We start from the raw sequence: 19,844 nt of genomic DNA, 5'->3' as shown, positions 1-19,844 counted from the left end.
TATCATCTCATAGCAAGAAGGTCCGGGTTCGAGCCCCGTAGCCGGCGAGGGCCTTTCTGTGCGGAGTTTGCATGTTCTCCCCGTGTCCGCGTGGGTTTCCTCCGGGTGCTCTGGTTTCCTCCACAGTCCAAAGACATGCAGGTTAGGTTAACTGGTGACTCTAAATTGACCGTAGGTGTGAATGTGAGTGTGAATGGTTGTCTGTGTCTATGTGTCAGCCCTGTGATGACCTGGTGACTTGTCCAGGGTGTACCCCGCCTTTCGCCCGTAGTCAGCTGGGATAGGCTCCAGCTTGCCTGCGACCCTGTAGAACAGGATAAAGCAGCTACAGATAATGAGATGAGATGAGACATTGCACATATTTATATAAAGAATAAACAGTTTATTTGAATTTTCACCTGATATGCCGATGGTTACTTTATTGGTCAAGTTTGAAATAAGTTGACTTATTTCTCATATATCTCCAATATTTAGTATTAAAAGTAATGGGGTTTTTTTTTGTATCTCAGGAGAGGAAATTCTTATATTTTTTATATTTAGCTTTATAAGTTGAATAATAACAACAATCATTATTATTTTTATTATTATTATTACCTCTTCACTGGCTGATCTTTGCCGATTTTAGCCAAAGAGCGGGTCATAACAAATGGCCAAGGGTCCTGGGCGTTCTTTTTTTCTCCATGATCAGGTTTCAAGCACTCTTCTCAGTATCCTCATTGTTCCAAGCAGTGTTGTTGTCTTCTCTAACATCGATACCGCCATTTTAATTCCAAGCTTTTCTACCCATTTGCAGAAGTCAACCATTACACAACCAAGCGCACCCATTACCATTGGGATGACAATTACCTCTTATCTGCCAAAGTCGAGCTATTTCTCTCCTGAGATGTTGAGATTTCTCCATTTTCTCAATTTCCTTCTCATGGACCTTGGAATCACCTGGGATTGCAATATTAATAATCTTGCACACATTTTTTGCCCTTCTTTTCAATTACCACAATGTCCAGCCTTCTGGCTCCTATCACATGGTCACACTGCACATTTACAGTGTATTGCAAAAGTATTCATCCCCCTTCATGTTTGTCCTGTTTTGTCACATTACAAGCTGGAATTAAAATGGATTTTTTAGGGGGATTAGTACCATTTGATTTACACAACATGCCTACAACTTTAAAGCAACAAATTGTGTTGTTTTTTTTTTTAAATTGTGACAAACAATAATTAAGATGGAAAAAAAAAATCTGGAGTGTGCATAGGTATTCACCCCCCCAAAGTCAATACTTTGTAGAGCCTCCTTTTGCTGCAATTACAGCTGCAAGTCTCTTGGGGTATGTCTCTATTAGCTTAGCACATCTAGCCACTGAGATTTTTGCCCATTTCTCAAGGCAAAACTGCTCCAACTCCTTCAAGTTAGATAGGTTGCGTTGGTGTACAGCAATCTTCAAATTATGCCACAGATTCTCAATTGGATTGAGGTCTGGGCTTTGATTAGGCCATTCCAAGACATTTAAATGTTTCCCTTTAAACCACTCCAGTGTAGCTTTAGCAGTATGTTTAGGGTCATTGTCCTGCTGGAACGTGAACCTTCATCCCAGTCTCAAACCTCTGGCTAACTCAAACAGGTTTTCCTCCAGAATTGCCCTGCATTTAGTGCCATCCATCTTTCCTTCAGTCCTGACCAGCTTTCCTGTCCCTGCAGATGAAAAACATCCCCACAGCATGATGCTGCCACCACCATGCTTCACTGTAGGAATGGTGTTCTCAAGGTGTTGGGTTTGCATTTCCCATGATGGCCAAAATGTTCAATTTTTGTCTCATTTGACCAGAGAATTTTCTTCCATGTGTTTGGGGAGTCTGCCGCATGCTGTTGGGCAAACTCTACAAAAGTTTCCTTCAGCAATTAACCTTTTCTGGCCACTCTTCCATAAAGCCCCACTCTGTGGAGTGTATGGCTTCAAGTGGTCCTATGGACAGTGGGTGGTAAAAGAGAGCAACTGGACTTGCTTGAAGATTCTTGAAGACGTTTCACCTCTCATCCGAAAGGCTGACAGTGGGTGGTAAGAGAGTGCAACTGGACTTGCTTGAAGACGTTTCACCTCTCATCCGAAAGGCTTCTTCAAGAAAAAGCCTTTCGGATGAGAGGTGAAACATCTTCAAGAATCTTCAAGCAAGTCCAGTTGCTCTCTTTTACCACCCACAGTTTACTATGACCTGGATGACTGAGAATCTTCACAGGACATGTCCTCTGGACAGATACTCCCATCTCCGCTGTGGATCTTTGCAGCTCCTTCAGTGTTATCTTTGGTGTCTTTGTTGCATCTCTGATTAATGCCCTCCATGCCTGGTCTGAGAGTTTTGGTGGGCAGCCTTCTATTGCCAGGTTTGTAGTGGTGCTATATTCTTTCCATTTTGCTATAATGGATTTAATGGAGCTCCCTGGGATATTCAAAGTTTGGGATATTTTTTTATAACCCAACCCTGATCTATACTTCTCCACAACTTTGTCTCTGACCTGTTTGGAGGCTCCTTGGTTTTCATGTTGCTTGCTTGATAGTCTTGCAGAGTCAAGGTCCTTCCAGAACAGGTTGATTTATACAGACATCATGTGACAGATCATGTGACACTTTGATTGCACACAGGTGGATCTTAAATCTACTACTTATGTGACTTATGGAGTGAATTGGTTGGACCAGCTCTTATTTAGGGGTTTCATACGAAAGGGGGTGAATACCTATGCACACTCCAGATTTCTGTTTTTTTCCATCTTAATTATTGTTTGTGTCACAATAAAACAACAACTTGCTCCTTTAAAGTGGTAAACTTGTGTAAATCAAATGGTGCTAACCTTCCAAAATCCATTTTAATTCCAGCTTGTAATGCGACAAAACAGGACAAACACCAAGGGGGATGAATACTTTTGCAAGACACTGTATATCCCATAATATCTCGAGATCTTCATTTTCTAAAACACTCTGTGGCTCATGTTCATATTATTATCATCTCTCTGACCTTCCTTATCATTCGTCTTCTATCAAACCAGTTGTACTGACAGGCCAAGTTTCCCAAAAGCATTGAAGAACATCAAGATCACCATTAAATGGAAACACGAGCGTTACATTGAATCTCTTTCTCTCTGTGTTCCTGATCTGACCTTTGTGACGCTGAAAATCTTTCGATGACCCTGTAGCATTTTCCATTCAAGTGTCATTGAATAATATTGTTCCTGACAACTTCAGGAAGCTCCTTTCTCACGGTGCGTTTTATAAATGCGTCTTTGAAAATGACACCAAGTGCAACTCGCATGAGATGATTTATTTTTGCAGCATTTATTTATTACTCAGAAACCGATTTATTTTTTATGTAACTTTTACATTTATGTTTTTCCAACTAACAGTGGCGACTTGTCCAGGGTGTACCCCGCCTTTCGCCCGTAGTCAGTTGGGATAGGCTCCAGCTTGCCTGCGACCCTGTAGGACAGGATAAAGCGGCTACAGATAATGAGACAGTGGAGTCATTAGGGCCCATCACTTGGGGCTATAGCCCGGGGTATTTTGAGCCTAGCCCCAGGTATTTTCGCCCTCAAAAAAAAAAAAAAGTAAGAGATTATTTGAAAACAACTGACCGAAACAGATCGGAACTTGACTTGCAGCGTCTGAAGATGGGGGGGGGTGATGGGGACATCATTGAGTGCTGCACAGTGCACATTCAAAATGTTGGCAGCCACCAGCAGAACAACAACATTCATTTATTTTATTTAGCTTTTGCCATAGGAAGATATATATACACATGTACATACATCATGGCATGGGAAACCACTAGTCTGGTTAACACCAGACCATATCACAAGTGAAATATGGTCTGGAATCCGCCTATTGAATTTCTCGTAGGGGAGGTGTGGTTTATGATTGTCAACAGCCGTTTATTGGACGTTAAGAATGTCTATCATTTGGCGTATACGTAGCCCATGGCCAATCATGGCAGTTGTACCCGGTGACGTAGTTAGAGTGACGAAGAGGCAACTCTTGATAGCATTTTCCTGCTCTGGACCAAGCTGTGCCGCAGAAATCCCGAGATCGCCTGCCTCCTTTACCTGGTCTTCCACCAAGGCAGTCAGTGGCGAGACTACTGCAATGACCGGGGTTTGGCTAAACCCCATCTGCTTAGCCACTAAGGGGGCTAGTTGGTAAATGAGACTTTTACCAAACCCTGTCGGGAGCAAGGCAAAGGCATCTGTCTTCATGTCAACGAAAGATTGTAACACCAAACGCTGTTCTTTTTTTTAAAACAAACTTTCGCTCTAAACTATTCAGAACAGTGTCTAAAGCTTGATCGAAAGTTTGGTTCGTATTGCTCGCCGCCATGTTAAATGTGATCCGTAAACAGTCCCAAATAAACTACAAGCTTCCGTTTGTCGAGTAGTACGCGTCACCGTCTTTCCACCCCTCCCCACTCTCTGATTGGCTCCCTAACTCAGGCGAGCCTTTAGACCATAGTTTCCATGCTGTCTTTTCAGATCGGAACGATTGTGCAAAGCAGCATGGGATTTCCCAGGCTAGGAAACCACAACAGCTTGCGCCAATTACAGTGGCCCCATTGTACTGAATTTGCATGTCTTTAAACTGTGGGGGAAACCAGAGCACCCGGAGGAAACCCACGCGGACACGGGAAGAACATGCAAACCCCACACAGAAAGGCCCCTGTCGGCCGTGAGGTTCAAACCCGGAACCTTCTTGCTGTGAGGTGACAGTGCTAACCACTACACCACCGTGCCGCCCGTCAGAATTGGTCGGAAGACGATGTCAAAAAAACAGCCCACTATTGTTGGGCGTGTATAGAATGCATCAACAGTGTAACTTGCTGGATTATGTTGATGCACAAAACCCGCTCCGTGTCGCCTGGTTATGTTGAATTTACAGCACAGGGTCTGTATGATTAGTGAGCCAGGCGAGCTGTAAAGTTCGAGTGGTTTAATGAACATCTCCAGTGGCGGTCTGTTTGCCCCGACTTAGTTTATTTAACAGGTCAACAACAGTTTGTGTTACACCAGTAGTCACCCTGAGATAATATACACTATATTGCCAAAAGTATTCGCTCACCTGCCTTGGCTCACATATGAGCTTAAGTGACATCCCATTCCTAATCCATAGGGTTCAATATGACGTCGGTCCACCCTTTGCAGCTAGAACAGCTTCAACTCTTCTGGGAAGGCTGTCCACAAGGTTTAGGAGGAGTGGGTTTATGGGAATTTTTGACCATTCTTCCAGAAGCGCATTTGTGAGGTCACACACTGATGTTGGACGAGAAGGCCTGGCTCTCAGTCTCTGCTCTAATTCATCCCAAAGGTGTTCTATCGGGTTGAGGTCAGGACTCTGTGCAGGCCAGGCAAGTTCATCCACACCAGACTCTGTCATCCATGTCTTTATGGACCTTGCTTTGTGCACTGGTGCACGGTCATGTTGGAAGAGGAAGGGGCCAGCTCCAAACTGTAAAAACAGTCTGCATGCCTAGGTGCTTGATTTTATACACCTGTGGCCATGGAAGTGATTGGAACACCTGATTCCGATAATTTGGATGGGTGAGCAAATACTTTTGGCAATATAGTGCATGTTTTAAAGCTAGACTGCCTTTCAGATTTTTCCTCTGTAGGTCATAAAAAGAATTTTCCCTGACACCGAATAATTTTTGCTTAGTGGATCGAAAGCTACTGAATTCGAATCACAGACTTCCAATTTTGTTAATTTTTTTTAAACAGAACAATTAATGAATTTAAGGCCACATGGCTCTAAATTCTCCACTATTTTTTTTCCTGCTTCACCATGACGCAATACAAGATACTACGTCATGCATCACATCACGTGGTGGGCTTTCCCCGTTCACGCAAGGCATTGTGGGATACAAATTTGAAACAGGAGAGAAAAATGGAGGACGCGAGTGTGCGAATGAAACGTGAAAGACCGACTACAGTAATGGGAAGAAAGCGAGAAGAAAAGACGTTATGTTATATACGAAGGAAAGGAAACGCAGGACCAAACTAATAAATATCGGCACTCAGCGAGCACCTCGGTGTGATCAGCTGTTCGTTTAGCGACAGAATGATGGAACTGTCAGTGCACGCTCAAAGGGAAACCTGCGCATGCGTGCGCACACACACGGACTTCCTCTGTCTGCTTGACTGCGCGATTTCATGCACATTATTTGCTTTAATCCCCTCAAATTAAATAACTTCCCAGCCACAGAACAGAACGGCCTGATAGTTTGTGAGATATTACAGAAATAAACATACATCACAATGACCACATTTCAGAGCGAACTAAATTTCACCGGTTTTATGAAATCGAAAGGCTGTCTAGCTTTAATGCTATATGCAGCCTACACAGAACCAGCCAGCTGACCGTCCCATAGTCAGCCTTTAGTATATTAGTCACATCGAGGGATAAAATAGTTTTTTGTTTTGCCACGCAATATTAATGTCAACATAAATGTGTGTTGAACAGATACTACAAATGAGCTGCTGCAGTCAAGTGAGCCTGGATGCACTGGAGAAAATGGCATTTATATGCATGTGTGTAAGAGAGAGAGAGACATATTGTAAGACATATTGATATGATCATAGTCTTGTGAGATGGGATGTCCTGGGATATTTTGAATGTTGTACTATAATAATGTAGCTTACAGTTTGTCTTTGTGGTCCTAAAGCAGAGATATGTGAGTGAGAAACGATATTTTATTAAACTGATTAATTTTACGAGTGATATTTAACTCAACTGACATATGTCTGTTTCCTGAGACATTATGGTTGTTGATGATTGTTAGGATTTAAAGCCATGATTTAAGTGAGTTTTATAGCTGCAGAACGTGATTTAGGACTGCTAGATTTAACCAGTCTCTCCAGTGTTGAATTTGAAATTGAAATGATTGAATGTTAGATTTAATGTTAGATTTAAAGCTGCATTAAGTGATTTAAGTTAGTTTTGTAGTTTTAGAATGCAAAATGTGATTTGGGATTGTTAAGACTTTATGAATTTAATATTTTAGCCTCTTAGATCCTATTCCTGTATAATTTCCTGTAAAGTTACTGTGTGACCTTCCTCCGGTGGAGAAGACACACACTTCTTTGCTAGACTAGACATAAACATGTCTTTGTTTAAAATTGTCGTAAAAAAAAAAAAACATCTCACGCTTTGACGTGCGTAAATGCTGAGTTGCTGACGTATATATGATGTCACCGGAGGAAGGTCACACAGCAACTTTACAGGAAATTATACAGGAATAGGATCTAAGAGGCTAAAATATTAAATTCATCAAGTCTTAACAATCCCAAATCACATTCTGCATTCTAAAACTACAAAACTAACTTAAATCACTTAATGCAGCTTTAAATCTAACATTAAATCTAGCATTCAATCATTTCAATTTCAAATTCAACACTGGAGAGACTGGTTAAATCTAACAATCCTAAATCACGTTCTGCAGCTATAAAACTAACTTAAATCATGGCTTTAAATCCTAACAATGATGATGATGATGATGATAATTTAAGGGGAACTGAAGTCATTTTTTAAACTTGCTTTAGTTCTTAATTAACGTGTTATTTCAATTACGTTTTCGGTTTTAGTAACCTTATATCGTGACTCCTATTGGCATATTATATTACACTTATCGGCCTTTTTGGTTTTTAGCCGTGTTGAATGTAGTTCGTTTGGTCCACGGCAGGCGTCGCTTATCCGCGCGATCTTCACGAGACTTGTGTGAGATTTCAAATGTGAAGCGTCAGCGCTGCCATTTTGAAAACTGTTTACTTCGCGGCCAGATTGCCATCTCGTTCCAATTTAGATTAATTTCGAGATTTTCCAGCTTCATCAGTGATGGAGATTATTCCATACGACTTCGAACCACTGGTTAAATGAACAAAACGCTTACGGACACTAGTCCGTCGTGCTGGTATTTACGTCATTACTGTCGCACCATTAAAACGTGCCAGATCAGTCAGCTAGTGGGTTTTCAAAATAATAAAAACACATGCATGTACAGTATTTTTGTGATAAATCCATATTATACTGAGCGCATTTCCAACGTTAATTAATACAAAAGTACCTGCAGCTTTCAATTCTTTTAAATCAAGGCTGAATACTTTCTTCTTTGCCGCTGCCTTTTATTCAATCACATTTGAGACTTTAATTTGATTTCTTTCAGCGCAACCGCAGTGCATGATGGGATATATTGCTTTGGTTAGTGACCATCGGTTGTACACTACTTTTCATGATGCATTGTGGGATACTTTGAGTGCACTATATAGGGTGTAAATAATCCTCACTAAGGTTTCGGACAGCGCTACAAAATGGCGTCCCCACTATATATTGAGTAGGGAGCGATTTCAGACACAGGGAAAACTTCCGGTTTGATTCGAAAGAGGGCGCGTGCGCGTCTTTTGAGAACGTTAGCAGATGTCAATCGCTTTGATTTCCGCTGTACGTTTTACTTCCGTCCTATGATGTCTCGCACAGGTCTCAACGAATCTCGTTTACGGCCATCGCTTTGGCATACGGACTGATATATTACAGAGCATATTTCAGACACTCATAACTTGCTATAGCAGCGACAAAATAGCGATCAAAAATGCATTCCGATATTTAATAAAATGAGAAATAGAATTTTGATAATAAAAAAATTGGCCTTCAGTTCTCCTTTAATAATCATGAGACAGAAACTGAAGTGAGCTACATAAATTTAAAAAGAGCAGTGGAAAAAAAAAATCAGTAATAAAGATGACATAACCTTTAAATGCGTGTGGGTGATGATATTTTTGTAAAGTTAGATAGAACCTCCTCAACCTATCTTAACACTCTCTCTTAAAAAATACAAGCCCCGGGAAAACTTGACTCAGCCCCTGGTGTTTTCAGGAGCGCGAACAGAAACGTCCCTGACAACTTGTATAGTGTCTGAACAGCTTTTTTTCTGCATCAAAGTCAATTTCTGTTGAACACAATCTGCATTTCTTTCAGCACAGGGCTTTGAAAAATGTCAAACGGCTCCTTTAATGGTAAAGTACCGACCATGCTGTTTGCTTTCAGACCACAGACGGACTGGTTGTGTGTGTCAGGCTGTCGAAAAAGGACCTTTCGATACCAGTTGTCTGATTTATACAACCCACTCAGGAAACTTCCTCACCTAGCAACAGTAGGGGACAGTGAAAGCACACACACACACACACACTCATTGTCCATCAGCCCGCCACCCTGAGTGAACGGCTGCACAAGGAAAAGTGGGTTAAAGTGTGAAGTCGGCTTTAGGGATAACGGCACAACGGGTTAAACAGCTACAGTCTACAGAAACAGTGAAAGATCACGCGGACAACCCACGCGGACACGGGGAGAACATGCAAACTCCACACAGAAAGGCCCTCGCCGGCCCCGGGGCTCGAACCCGGACCTTCTTGCTGTGAGGCGACAGCGCTAACCACTACACCACCGTGCCGCCCACAGTGCATTTTATTCCTTACATAATAAAAACAAACAGTGCTACTAAAGAACTTAAAGGAGAACTGAAGGCAAATTTTTTTATCATCAAAATTCTATTTCTCATTTAATAAATATCGGAATGCATTTTTGATCGCTATTTTGTCGCTGCTGTAGCACGTTATGAGTGTTTGAAATATGCTCTGTAATATATCAGTCCGTACGTCAAAGCGATGGCCGTAAACGAGATTCGTTGAGACCTGTGCGAGACATCGTAGGACGGAAATAAAACATACAGCGGAAATCAAAGTGACCAACATCTGCCAACGTTGTCAAAAGACGCGCACGCCCTCTTTCGAATGCTGATGTAATCAAGCCGGAAGTTCTGTTTGTTTTGATAGCAATCAGGAAAGTTTGAAAAAAGTAGGCATTAATCATCATTTAAACTCGTTTTTGTGCAATACTTCGTTTGGAAAACAGTTTTCAAAATGGCGGCACTGACACCTGGCTGACACTTCACGTTTCGAAGTCTCGCACAAGTCTCGTGAAGATCGCGCGGATAAGCGACGCCTGCTGTGGACCAAACGAACTAAATTCAACATGGCTAAAAAACGAATAGGCCGATAAGTATAATATTTAATTCCATTAGTTGCCAATACAAGTCACGATATAAGGTTACTAAAACCGAAAACGTAATTGAATAACACGTTAATTAGGAAATAAAGCAAGTTTAAAAATGACTTCAGTTCTCCTTTAAAGGTCCCATGTCATGAAATTTTCACTTTCTGAGGTTTTTTAACGTTAAAATGAGTTCCTCTGACCTTCTTAAGTCACTCCAGTGCCTAGAAATTTCATAATGTGTAAACCAAACTATGCCCAACATTTGAGAATGGCGCGTCAAAACGGCGCGTTGATAAGCTCTTCCCTTTACTACGTCAGCAAGGGAGATGATCCCCACACCCCCCCTCTGGATTCCCACCCACTGTATGGATTGCCCCGCCCAGTTGTAGTGAGGAGACCATAGAGGACACAACAACATGGCATCACCTAAGCGAGCGAAACATGGGAATTGTGCTGTACATGGATGTGACAACACAGAAAGGAGTCTGTTTTTACTGCCGACGGGAGAGCCCCTGAAGACGCAGTGGCTTAATTTTATTTACTTCAATAATACGCCGTCGAGTCTACCTAAGACGGTGTATGTTTGTCGGAAGCATTTTCCTGATGAATGTTTCCACAACTTGGGACAGTACAGGGCAGGTTTTGCACATCAACTGTCACTGAAGCCTGGGTCCGTACCAAGCATCCCTGCCGCATCAGCCACAAACACCGAACAAGTAAGTGTATAACTGTTAAGTCGTTTTGCCGTGTTTTAAAATCGGTGCCACGTTAGCCTTGCAATGGCTACATTAGCTGTGCAGCTAACCGCTTCCTGCAGTTAGCCAGGTAATCTGCGCTACAGAACTAAAGAGCATGCAGCATGCTCTGTTAAACTGAGTTTAGTCTGGAAATTGACTGTAACTTATGAGCTTATGTTTGACTATTGCTCCGCAATGCATGTCTTCTGTTGGATAAGCGATATGTTGCTGTAGTTGCTGCTTCTATCCTCTTTGGTTATGGAGTGCGTGTTCAAGCCTAGGGTATTATACGTTCGTAAACTACCACTCCGAACACTCTCACTCTCTGTTCTCTGTGTCACGTTGAGTTTACGAAAGGAGTCCGAGGGAGAACGGGGTTTTGTCTTAGCAGCGTGGCTACAGGCGCTGATAGCAGCGAGTATGTGTGCGCGCAACTTGGTCAAGCCCCTCCCCCATGGCCCGGCCCCACCCTCTACCCTTCCCCGCCTCCTGCTTCTCATTAGCAAAACGACGCACTGGGAAAAGCGCTGAAATGGGGTTCTCTCCCAGGAGGCTATATTTACGTGCCGAGGGTTCATTTCGAGAAAGGCTGCGGATATAACATCCGGAAGCCTCCACGAGCCCGTTTAAAGCATCAACAAACCACCATGCCATGGGACCTTTAATAAGCTTAGATGTTAAAGGGTTAAAATGCTTTCTCACAGTTCTTCATAGAACATTTGAGACAAATTAAAGAATGCCTTAGGGTTCTAGGTTTTCAGTAATATATATTCATTCAGCGTGTATACAGTCAAATTCATGCACTTGTACATGGAAAAATGGTTCCTCTATTTCATAGCTACGTAAAATCCCTTTCATGTACGAAACCCATTCTTGTATGAGGTAAAAATAACACTGACTAGATGATACATTTTCAGAAAAGCAACAGGATATCATGCATTCTTACCTGACGATATTTAACGGAATGCTGCAGAGTGCAAACCTCCAAGACGAGTAAAACATACGAGATCGAATGCGACAAAATTTATGAGGCAGCGAGTCCATTGTTGAAAAAGCCCAAGCTGAGATATTACCGAGTTTGCAACATGGCACCAGCGAAATCAAGCTGCATCACGTCTCCCTTGAGAGAGCGGTTTTCCTGTTTCTGAACATTCGTTTTGTTCAAAGGTGAAATGAATATCAGTGATCAGGGCCGTCGACGGGGGGGACAACCGGGTATTTTGTCCCGGGCCCAGGCATGAGGGGGGGCCCAGAACTGGTCCCTCATGAAGATGCCATTAATCATTCTGTTTCATTTCAAAATGTGTTGATTTGGGGGAGAAAAATGTGCTATATTTGCATTCAATGAATGATTTCTGGTTCTTTTGCCTTTATTGTCTTCGAAAATAAATTCAAGAACCCACCTACCACCCCTAATGCAGAAATGGTTTGGTCTTTGATTAAGGCGCCAAATAACACGGCACTATTCCATCATAACGCTTCGACAATAAGCGTGCGAGCCCGTTTGCCAACATGCACAAGTCAGGAGCAAAGAAAAGAAAAGAGGAAAAGAGATGAAGAAGCCAAGAGCCTCAGGGGCTCACTGCATAGATATTTTAGAAAAGATTCAGATGATGCAGCAGGTGGTGAAGGCAGTGGGGCAGCTGAGCCAGGTAAGACACAGATAACTTTTTTCCAGCCCCGTAATGTAACCACAGCACGCGCGACGCGCCATTCATAATTATAAAGTAGGGGATAGCAGGGTACACTGAGTGAACACTGAAATGCACAGGGCATTGAATTATTTCATAAACATATCGGTTTAATAACACTGTGTTGCATATATCTCAATGAAGCAAAGAATAGCACATTGGCCCGCAATCATATCCAAATGTTTTAGGCACGCTTGCTGAGCTGCGCTGAGCTGGACTCCGGTTAGCTGAAAGCCCGTGGAACGCTGCCTCTTGTTAATTCAACCTTATTTTGTTGGAAATCATCCCGTGTAGATACGACGGCATGTGAAATTGCCAGCTAGATAGAGTTTAATGTAACGAATGGGCTATAAATGGGGTGTTTTGAGGTTAGTCTGTTGCAAAACATTAAACTTTCGCTTAGACTGGATACTCTTCAAACAATTCCCTTGCTCAAGTGAAAAATGATAGGCCTGTATGAAAAGCGCAATTAATGAAAGTAGCCTAATAAGCCCTAAATGAATAAAACAACCTCTGTTTTATTGTTGTTGCTTACACGTTAAGATTTTGAAATCTTCTCGGTCCAGTTCTATATCCAGGGAACGTTGTAATCCTTTTGGTTTATCCGTAATAAGCGTGTCAGCCCCCAGGTCAGATAGGCTAATGTTACGTGGTTGGGAGGGTGTCAATTTTTTTTGTAACATTCTAAATCGAGTACGGAAAGGACGTTTATGAAAAACAAGACAAAAAAATACACTGAAAAACTCACTGTACACATCACTAGTGGTGATGCTTCTATGTTCAGATTTTGGGAAAGCCATAACTCCGTTCTCATTGAGGCCCAGTTCCATCCCGTAAACAATCATATTGGTTTATCAACTACCTGCGCTCAAACATGTCACAGGAGAGGCTCAATGGGCTGGCTATGCTCTCTATAGAGCGTGAACTTGCAAAGAAGCTGGACTTCAATGACCTTATTGACGACTTTGCCACAGCAAAAGTCCGGCGCATTGCATTTCGCACCTGAATAGTTGCAGACTAAGGAAATGTTCAAACTGTAAATATGTTGAAATAAAATGGTTGACTGTTATAATGGGCTTGGAATACCTGTTATTTAAGGGTTGGAGTGAATGGAGACTGTGAAAAGAGGGGTTGGGTGTGGGTGGCTGCTGTGTGGTGATGTGCGTGCACGCGTATGTGTGTGTGTGTGGGGGGGGCACTCAGATTATTTGGGGGGGGCCCACTCAGATTATTTTGTCCCGGGCCCAGCCAAAGCTGTCAACGGCCCTGTCAGTGATTACTATACAGTACATACAGGATGCTTTATCGATGGAATAAAAACGTGTGTTCTATTCCCTTCTAGCAGATTTCATTCATTTGGTTCAATCGCATGCAATATTGTTCGCATATCGCTCATCCTACTGTATAACTCCTCTGGGGGGGAGGAGGGGTAACAGGAGGACAGAGGACGGGAAGGAGCAGTAGCCTAGCCTAACAATAAGCAATACCGGACAATGTACAATATAAAGTGCAATATCTCTCCTGCTGCCCCCCCCTTTTTTTTCCTCCTCTCTCCCCCATATCTTGTTCTTTTTATATTTGTATATGGAAAAATACTTAATTTATTTTAATTTATCGAGAAGTTTTTTCTCTATTTCTTTTTTTTTTTCGTTTATCTGTAATGATGCTGCTGGAATCTTAATTTCCCTGAGGGAACCCCTCCCAAAGGGATCAATAAAGTTTTATCTAATCTAATCTATTCCGTCACTCTACTCGGTGGACAATGAGCGTTGAATGAATATGGTTTAAGATACTGCATGGTTGTCAAGACATGGTGTCGCACGTCGCAGATGTAAAACTTCCGCGCTAGCGAGCGACTGTGACAATTTGTAAACAAACATGGCCGCCAGGTTTGCTTAGCTACAAAATACGGAAGATTTTGAGAGAATTTTGAAAGAGAAAGACGCGTTGAACACTCGAAAGGAATGCATATGTATAATAATAATAATAATATTGGCTGGCTTTTTTTGTGGTCTATCAGATATATTCCATTCAGCTACTCATCTTCGACTCGTTCAGTATCATGCTAGCTGAATGGAATATATCGGATATACCACAGAAAAAAGCCAGCCAATATTATTTAAATAATAACTGATATGAAGTCAAGGTTATTATTTATTCACTGAGCCTGAGGCGGATAATTGTTTTAGGTGAGCATCTAAAAAAAATTTTTTTTAATTATATTATAAAATAATTTATTTCAAACTTCAAAAGTGACATGTAAACATAATAACGGTGCAGTGCATACTTGTCACTTATCTACGCCGACTCTTTGTTTTGAAATCGATAAAATAAAAATCACAACTCCACCTTCCCTTTGAATAGTTTTAGACCAAACTTCAGAGCATCTTTAGTGCTTTTAGGAACAGCATTTTCTTTCATCATTTGTAATTCTTCCTCGCTTACGGTGACGAAGCGATCGGCCTCCATTTATTTTGCCGAGTCGCTCGAGGTGATTATCGAGAAACAGTCCAAATGTCTCGACCAATCGGCGCACGATTTCCTATCATCACCTGCGTATTTATACTAACACGTTTTCTTCTATCTGCTGATGTTTTCTTTGCTTGTTGTTTCGAGTCTTGCTGCCAGTTGCTTCACACTGAGGCAGCGTGTGTCGTTCTGTCGCAGTATCACTACATCGTTTACATCACTGACAGCAACATTACGACAAACAACACGCAATTCTAACGATTCCGATTCCCACAGAAGCCGTGATAAAATATTTCCATAAAATGTTACCAAGTCACCAGGGGGTAGATGAACATTTTTAATTTGCCATTTTTCTCCCATTCCAACACAACACCATTACAGCAATAAGAACACAACATGTACCGGTTTCACTGTGAGTGTGAATGAGGTACAGAATAAATTTAACATGAGTTTATGTTTCCGGAAGCACTTTATCCCGATCAGGGTCGCAGTCGAGGTAGGTTAGGGCGGGTAGGGATGCGGGACTAGAGCACCCATCAACCCCTGCACACCACATGATCATATCAGACACCAAGTCACATGATCATGAACACCTGAACCACATTTACGCACAATGAGCACGAGTATTTAAAGCTAGACTGCCTTTCAGATTTTTCAAGTGGAGGTCATAAAAAGAATTTTCCCCGACACAGAATTATTTTTGTTTAGTGGAATGAAAGCTACCGAATTCGAATCACAGACTTCAAAATTTTTAGTTTTTTTAAAATAGAACAATTAATGAATTTAAGGCCACATGGCCCTAAATCAGGGGTGGGCAATTATTTTTTCCATGGGGCCACATGAGAAACAGAAAATTTTGTGGAGGGCCGGACCAAAAGGCTGAACTAAATTCTGCATAATCTCATCTCATCTCATTATCTCTAGCCGCTTTATCCTTCTACAGGGTCGCAGGCAAGCTGGAGCCTATCCCAGCTGACTACGGGCGAAAGGCGGGGTACACCCTGGACAAGTCACCAGGTCATCACAGGGCTGACACATAGACACAGACAACCATTCACACCTACGGTCAATTTAGAGTCACCAGTTAACCTAACCTGTATGTCTTTGGACTGTGGGGGAAACCGGAGCACCCGGAGGAAACCCACGCGGACACGGGGAGAACATGCAAACTCCACACAGAAAGGCCCTCGCCAGCCCCGGGGCTCGAACCCAGGACCTTCTTGCTGTGAGGCGACAGCGCTAACCACTACACCACCGTGCCGCCCAATTCTGCATAATATTAATTGTATTTCTTTATATAAAGCAGTAAATAACATTGTTTTTACAAGCTGCTAAGACTGGTAAGAGTATGGAAAAAACGAGGTTGCCTTACAAAAAAATTTAATTTATTCAATCAAATTTCCCAAAACAATGGTTAACAAAATGTGAACGTTTGTACCATTTTTTTTCAGTCACATTCACCCCAAAACAAAATAAAGACATCACAATATTGTCTTTCTACTCCAAATATCAAGCAAGATACATCATATTATAATAATGATGCCCACATTTGTAGTCTAATCACCTCATGTGACCTGCTCGCAACAACGTCGATTCGGTGTAGGTATCAGATCTACAGATCGGCTCGGGCTCCGGCGCCTGCTGGTGGCGTCACACTATGTGATTGGCTGGACCGTTTGAAGGATGACGTACAAGTTTGTGGCTGGTCTGGACAAATTACGGAAGTAGTTATCGCGGGATTAGGTTTCGTGGGATTTCATGTCATGTTCATGTTGCGCGCATTGCGTTTTTGTTGAACACAACTTCAAAATAAAAGCAATGCGCATTCAGTCCATGCATGAGGTAAAATTAGAAAATACGTTTATTTTGTAATTTCTAATTAACCTTACGCGGGCCGGTCAGAATGAACCAAAGGGCCGGATGTGGCCCGCGGGCCGGAAAATGCCCAGGTCTGCCCTAAATTCTCGGCTATTTTTTCCTGCTTCACCATGACGCAATACAAGATACTACATCATGCATCACGTCACATGGTGGGCTTTCCCTGTTCGCGCAAGGCATTGTGGGATACAAATTTGAAACAGGAGAGAAAAATGGAGGACATGAGTGTGCGAATGAAACGTGAAAGACCGACTACAGTAACGGAAAGAAAGCGAGAAGAAAAGGCGTTATGTTATATACGAAGGAAAGGAAACGCAGGACCAAACTAATAAATATCGGCGCTCAGCGAGCACCTCGGTGTGATCAGCTGTTCGTTTAGCGACAGAATGATGGAACCGTCAGTGCACGCTCAAAGATAAACCTGCGCATGCGAACACACACACACGGACTTCCTCTGTCTGCTTGACTGTGCGATTTCATGCACATTATTTGCTTTAATCCCCTCAAATTAAATAACTTCCCAGCCACAGAACAGAACGGCCTGATATTTTGTGAGATATTACAGAAATAAACATATATCACAATGACCACTTTTCAGAGCAAACTAAATTTCACCGATTTTATGAAATCAAAAGGCCGTCTAGCTTTAAGTCATGTTTGTATATTGTCAAACTCTTTGTCTAAATATCTGCTGTAAGTCGATTTGTTGTATCCAGGCCGTGTCCACATGTAGTCCATGATTGTCCTCGTTTGGTTCCTGATTAATTAAAAAAAAAAAGACTCTGCACTTGCATGTGTCTCCAAGTTATCCTGTCATAGGATCACTGGGGATTGACTGGAGGGAATACATGTTCGACAGGATGCCAGTCTATCACAGGACAACACACACACACACTTTTCTCTAGGAACCTGTTGCTGCAAATGAATGTCATGAAGCCCATCAGCTTGGCCTGATTTATTATTCCATTATCACCACTAAGAGCAAAAAACACTTCTGGGGGAAAGAAAGGAACCACTTCCTGGGTATTTTGTTTGTTTTTACGTCTCGCTGCTCTACGGTACGGCATGTTGACGCTCCTGTGAGTTCACCGAGGTGACTAAGCGTTTGGGTTTTAGTGTGAACAAGAATCAAAAGGAATCTGTTTAAAGTTGTGGAAAGTCCATGATATACAGGTTACAGGTGTGTGTGTGTGTGTGTGTGTGTGTGTGTGTGTGTGTGTGTGTGAGAGAGAGAGTGAGTGAGATATAAATGTTATGCATATTAAACATAATAGAAATATTAAAAAGAAATAATACATGACTGGCTCAATAGGACCGTAATATTTATTCTGGCTCTAAATTGATGTTAAAGGCTTGGCTGTTTTTTTTTTAAAATAAATAAATAAATAAAACATAAAATCTACTGTACAGCCTTAAAGTATTTTTTTCGCTTGTCTCTCTCACTGGGAAACACTTAAAAGGTACCATACAGAACCGTACTTCTAAGCAGAACCCCATGAAGAACACCACGATAGGTATAGGATAGATAACGGGTTTGTCACATTAGATCTCTAAGGAAACACTGTCTTGTAACGTCTCTTCATGAGACACCAAAACTGCTTTCTGGTTCTAGATCAAGAGAACCAGGTTTCTCAACAGTTCTGGGAGTACTTACAATTAGTTACACTTCTTACAGGCTACTCGGAAACCTTTGATAGCAAAACACTCTACGAGTTCTCAGAAAGACGACTCAAAACGCCCTTAAGGATTGGAGATTTGACACGTTTTTGTGTCTTCTTCGAGAACCGGGAGGTTATGATGCCAAGAGCTTCATAAATCCAACAGGAAAAAAGTTGAATTTAGAGCCTTAAAATGTTTTTCAGGCTCGTCCCTCCCATACAGAACCTTACCACAGAGCGCTTTCCTGCCAGACAAGGTTCCAAGGAGAACCACATTAGGAAAGTCATAACCCTTTAATTTTTTTTTTAAAGAAACTTTAAACCCCTCCTTCATAGTGTTTATATATATATTTTTTTATTTAACATTTACGGATTCTACCAGGGGGACAAAAACTTCAGGGTTCTACCGTAGATTGAATTTGGATGAGTGGATACAGTAACATCACTGCACTCGTGCATGGAAAAAGAAGGTTCCTCAGTGGTTCTTTGGGTATTTACAGTTCCTATCTATCTATGTAAAGCAGTTGTACTTCGAACCCAAAACAGGTTAAATCTAGAACCCTAAAGTGTGGTTTGTTTTTGCTGTCAAAGACAGAAGTGCGATATTTTTTACATACAGATGTGATGATGAGGAGAAGAAGAAGAAGAACAACAACACTGTCTCCTGTCGAGATGATGACGGTATGGTATGGGTTTGGTTGCTCTCCCCCACCCACTCCGACCCCCAGGACCCTGTTACCCCGTGGTGAAGGTGGTAAAGTTTCCTACCTGTCGTCAGTCTGCCAGTCTCCGAGCAACAGGTCTCTGAATCGGTAGCGCGGCGGCAGCGGCAGCACCTCCTTCTCCAGCTCCACCATGGCGCACTGCCGAGCCGAGCCACACACACACACTCTCTCTCTCTCCCTTCTCTCTCACACACACACACACACAAACTCACTCTCCTTCTCTCTCACACACTCAAACACACACACTCCTTCTCACACACAAACACGCATACAAACTCTCTCTCCTTCTCTCTCTCTCTCCCCTTCTCTCTCACACACTCTTTCTCTCTCTCTCACACACTCAAAAACACATGCACTCTCTTCTTCTCTCAAACACACACACAAACTCTCTCTCCCTCTCTCTCACACACGCACACACACAAACTCTCTCTCTCTCACACACACTCAAACACATGCACTCTCTCCCTCTCTCTCTCACACACACGCACTCTCTCTCTCTCCTTCTCTCCCAAACACACTCACTCTCCCTCTCTCTCTCACACACACACAAACTCTCTCTCCCTCTCTCTCTCCCTCACACACACACAAACTCTCTCCCCCTCTCTTTCTCACA

At 42.2% G+C, this 19,844-nt stretch overlaps 1 protein-coding gene across 2 annotated transcripts in view; it reads right to left on the bottom strand.

Annotated features, from left to right (window-relative positions):
- The window catches only part of LOC132900412 (potassium channel subfamily T member 2), a 349,331-nt gene extending 329,898 nt beyond the window's left edge, over positions 1 to 19,433 (bottom strand). For both annotated transcript variants that reach the window (XM_060942489.1, XM_060942490.1), the window contains exon 1: positions 19,275 to 19,433. In XM_060942489.1, the coding sequence (XP_060798472.1) occupies positions 19,275 to 19,363 (89 nt within the window). In that variant the 5' untranslated portion in view covers positions 19,364 to 19,433. The remainder of the gene's footprint in view (positions 1 to 19,274) is intronic.
- Positions 19,434 to 19,844: the final 411 nt, after the last annotated feature.

This window comes from Neoarius graeffei, chromosome 16 (genome assembly GCF_027579695.1).
Source record: "Neoarius graeffei isolate fNeoGra1 chromosome 16, fNeoGra1.pri, whole genome shotgun sequence".
Lineage (NCBI taxonomy): Eukaryota > Metazoa > Chordata > Actinopteri > Siluriformes > Ariidae > Neoarius > Neoarius graeffei.
Note: the sequence above shows the minus strand (reverse complement) of the source record. Positions and strands in the feature narration are given on the sequence as shown.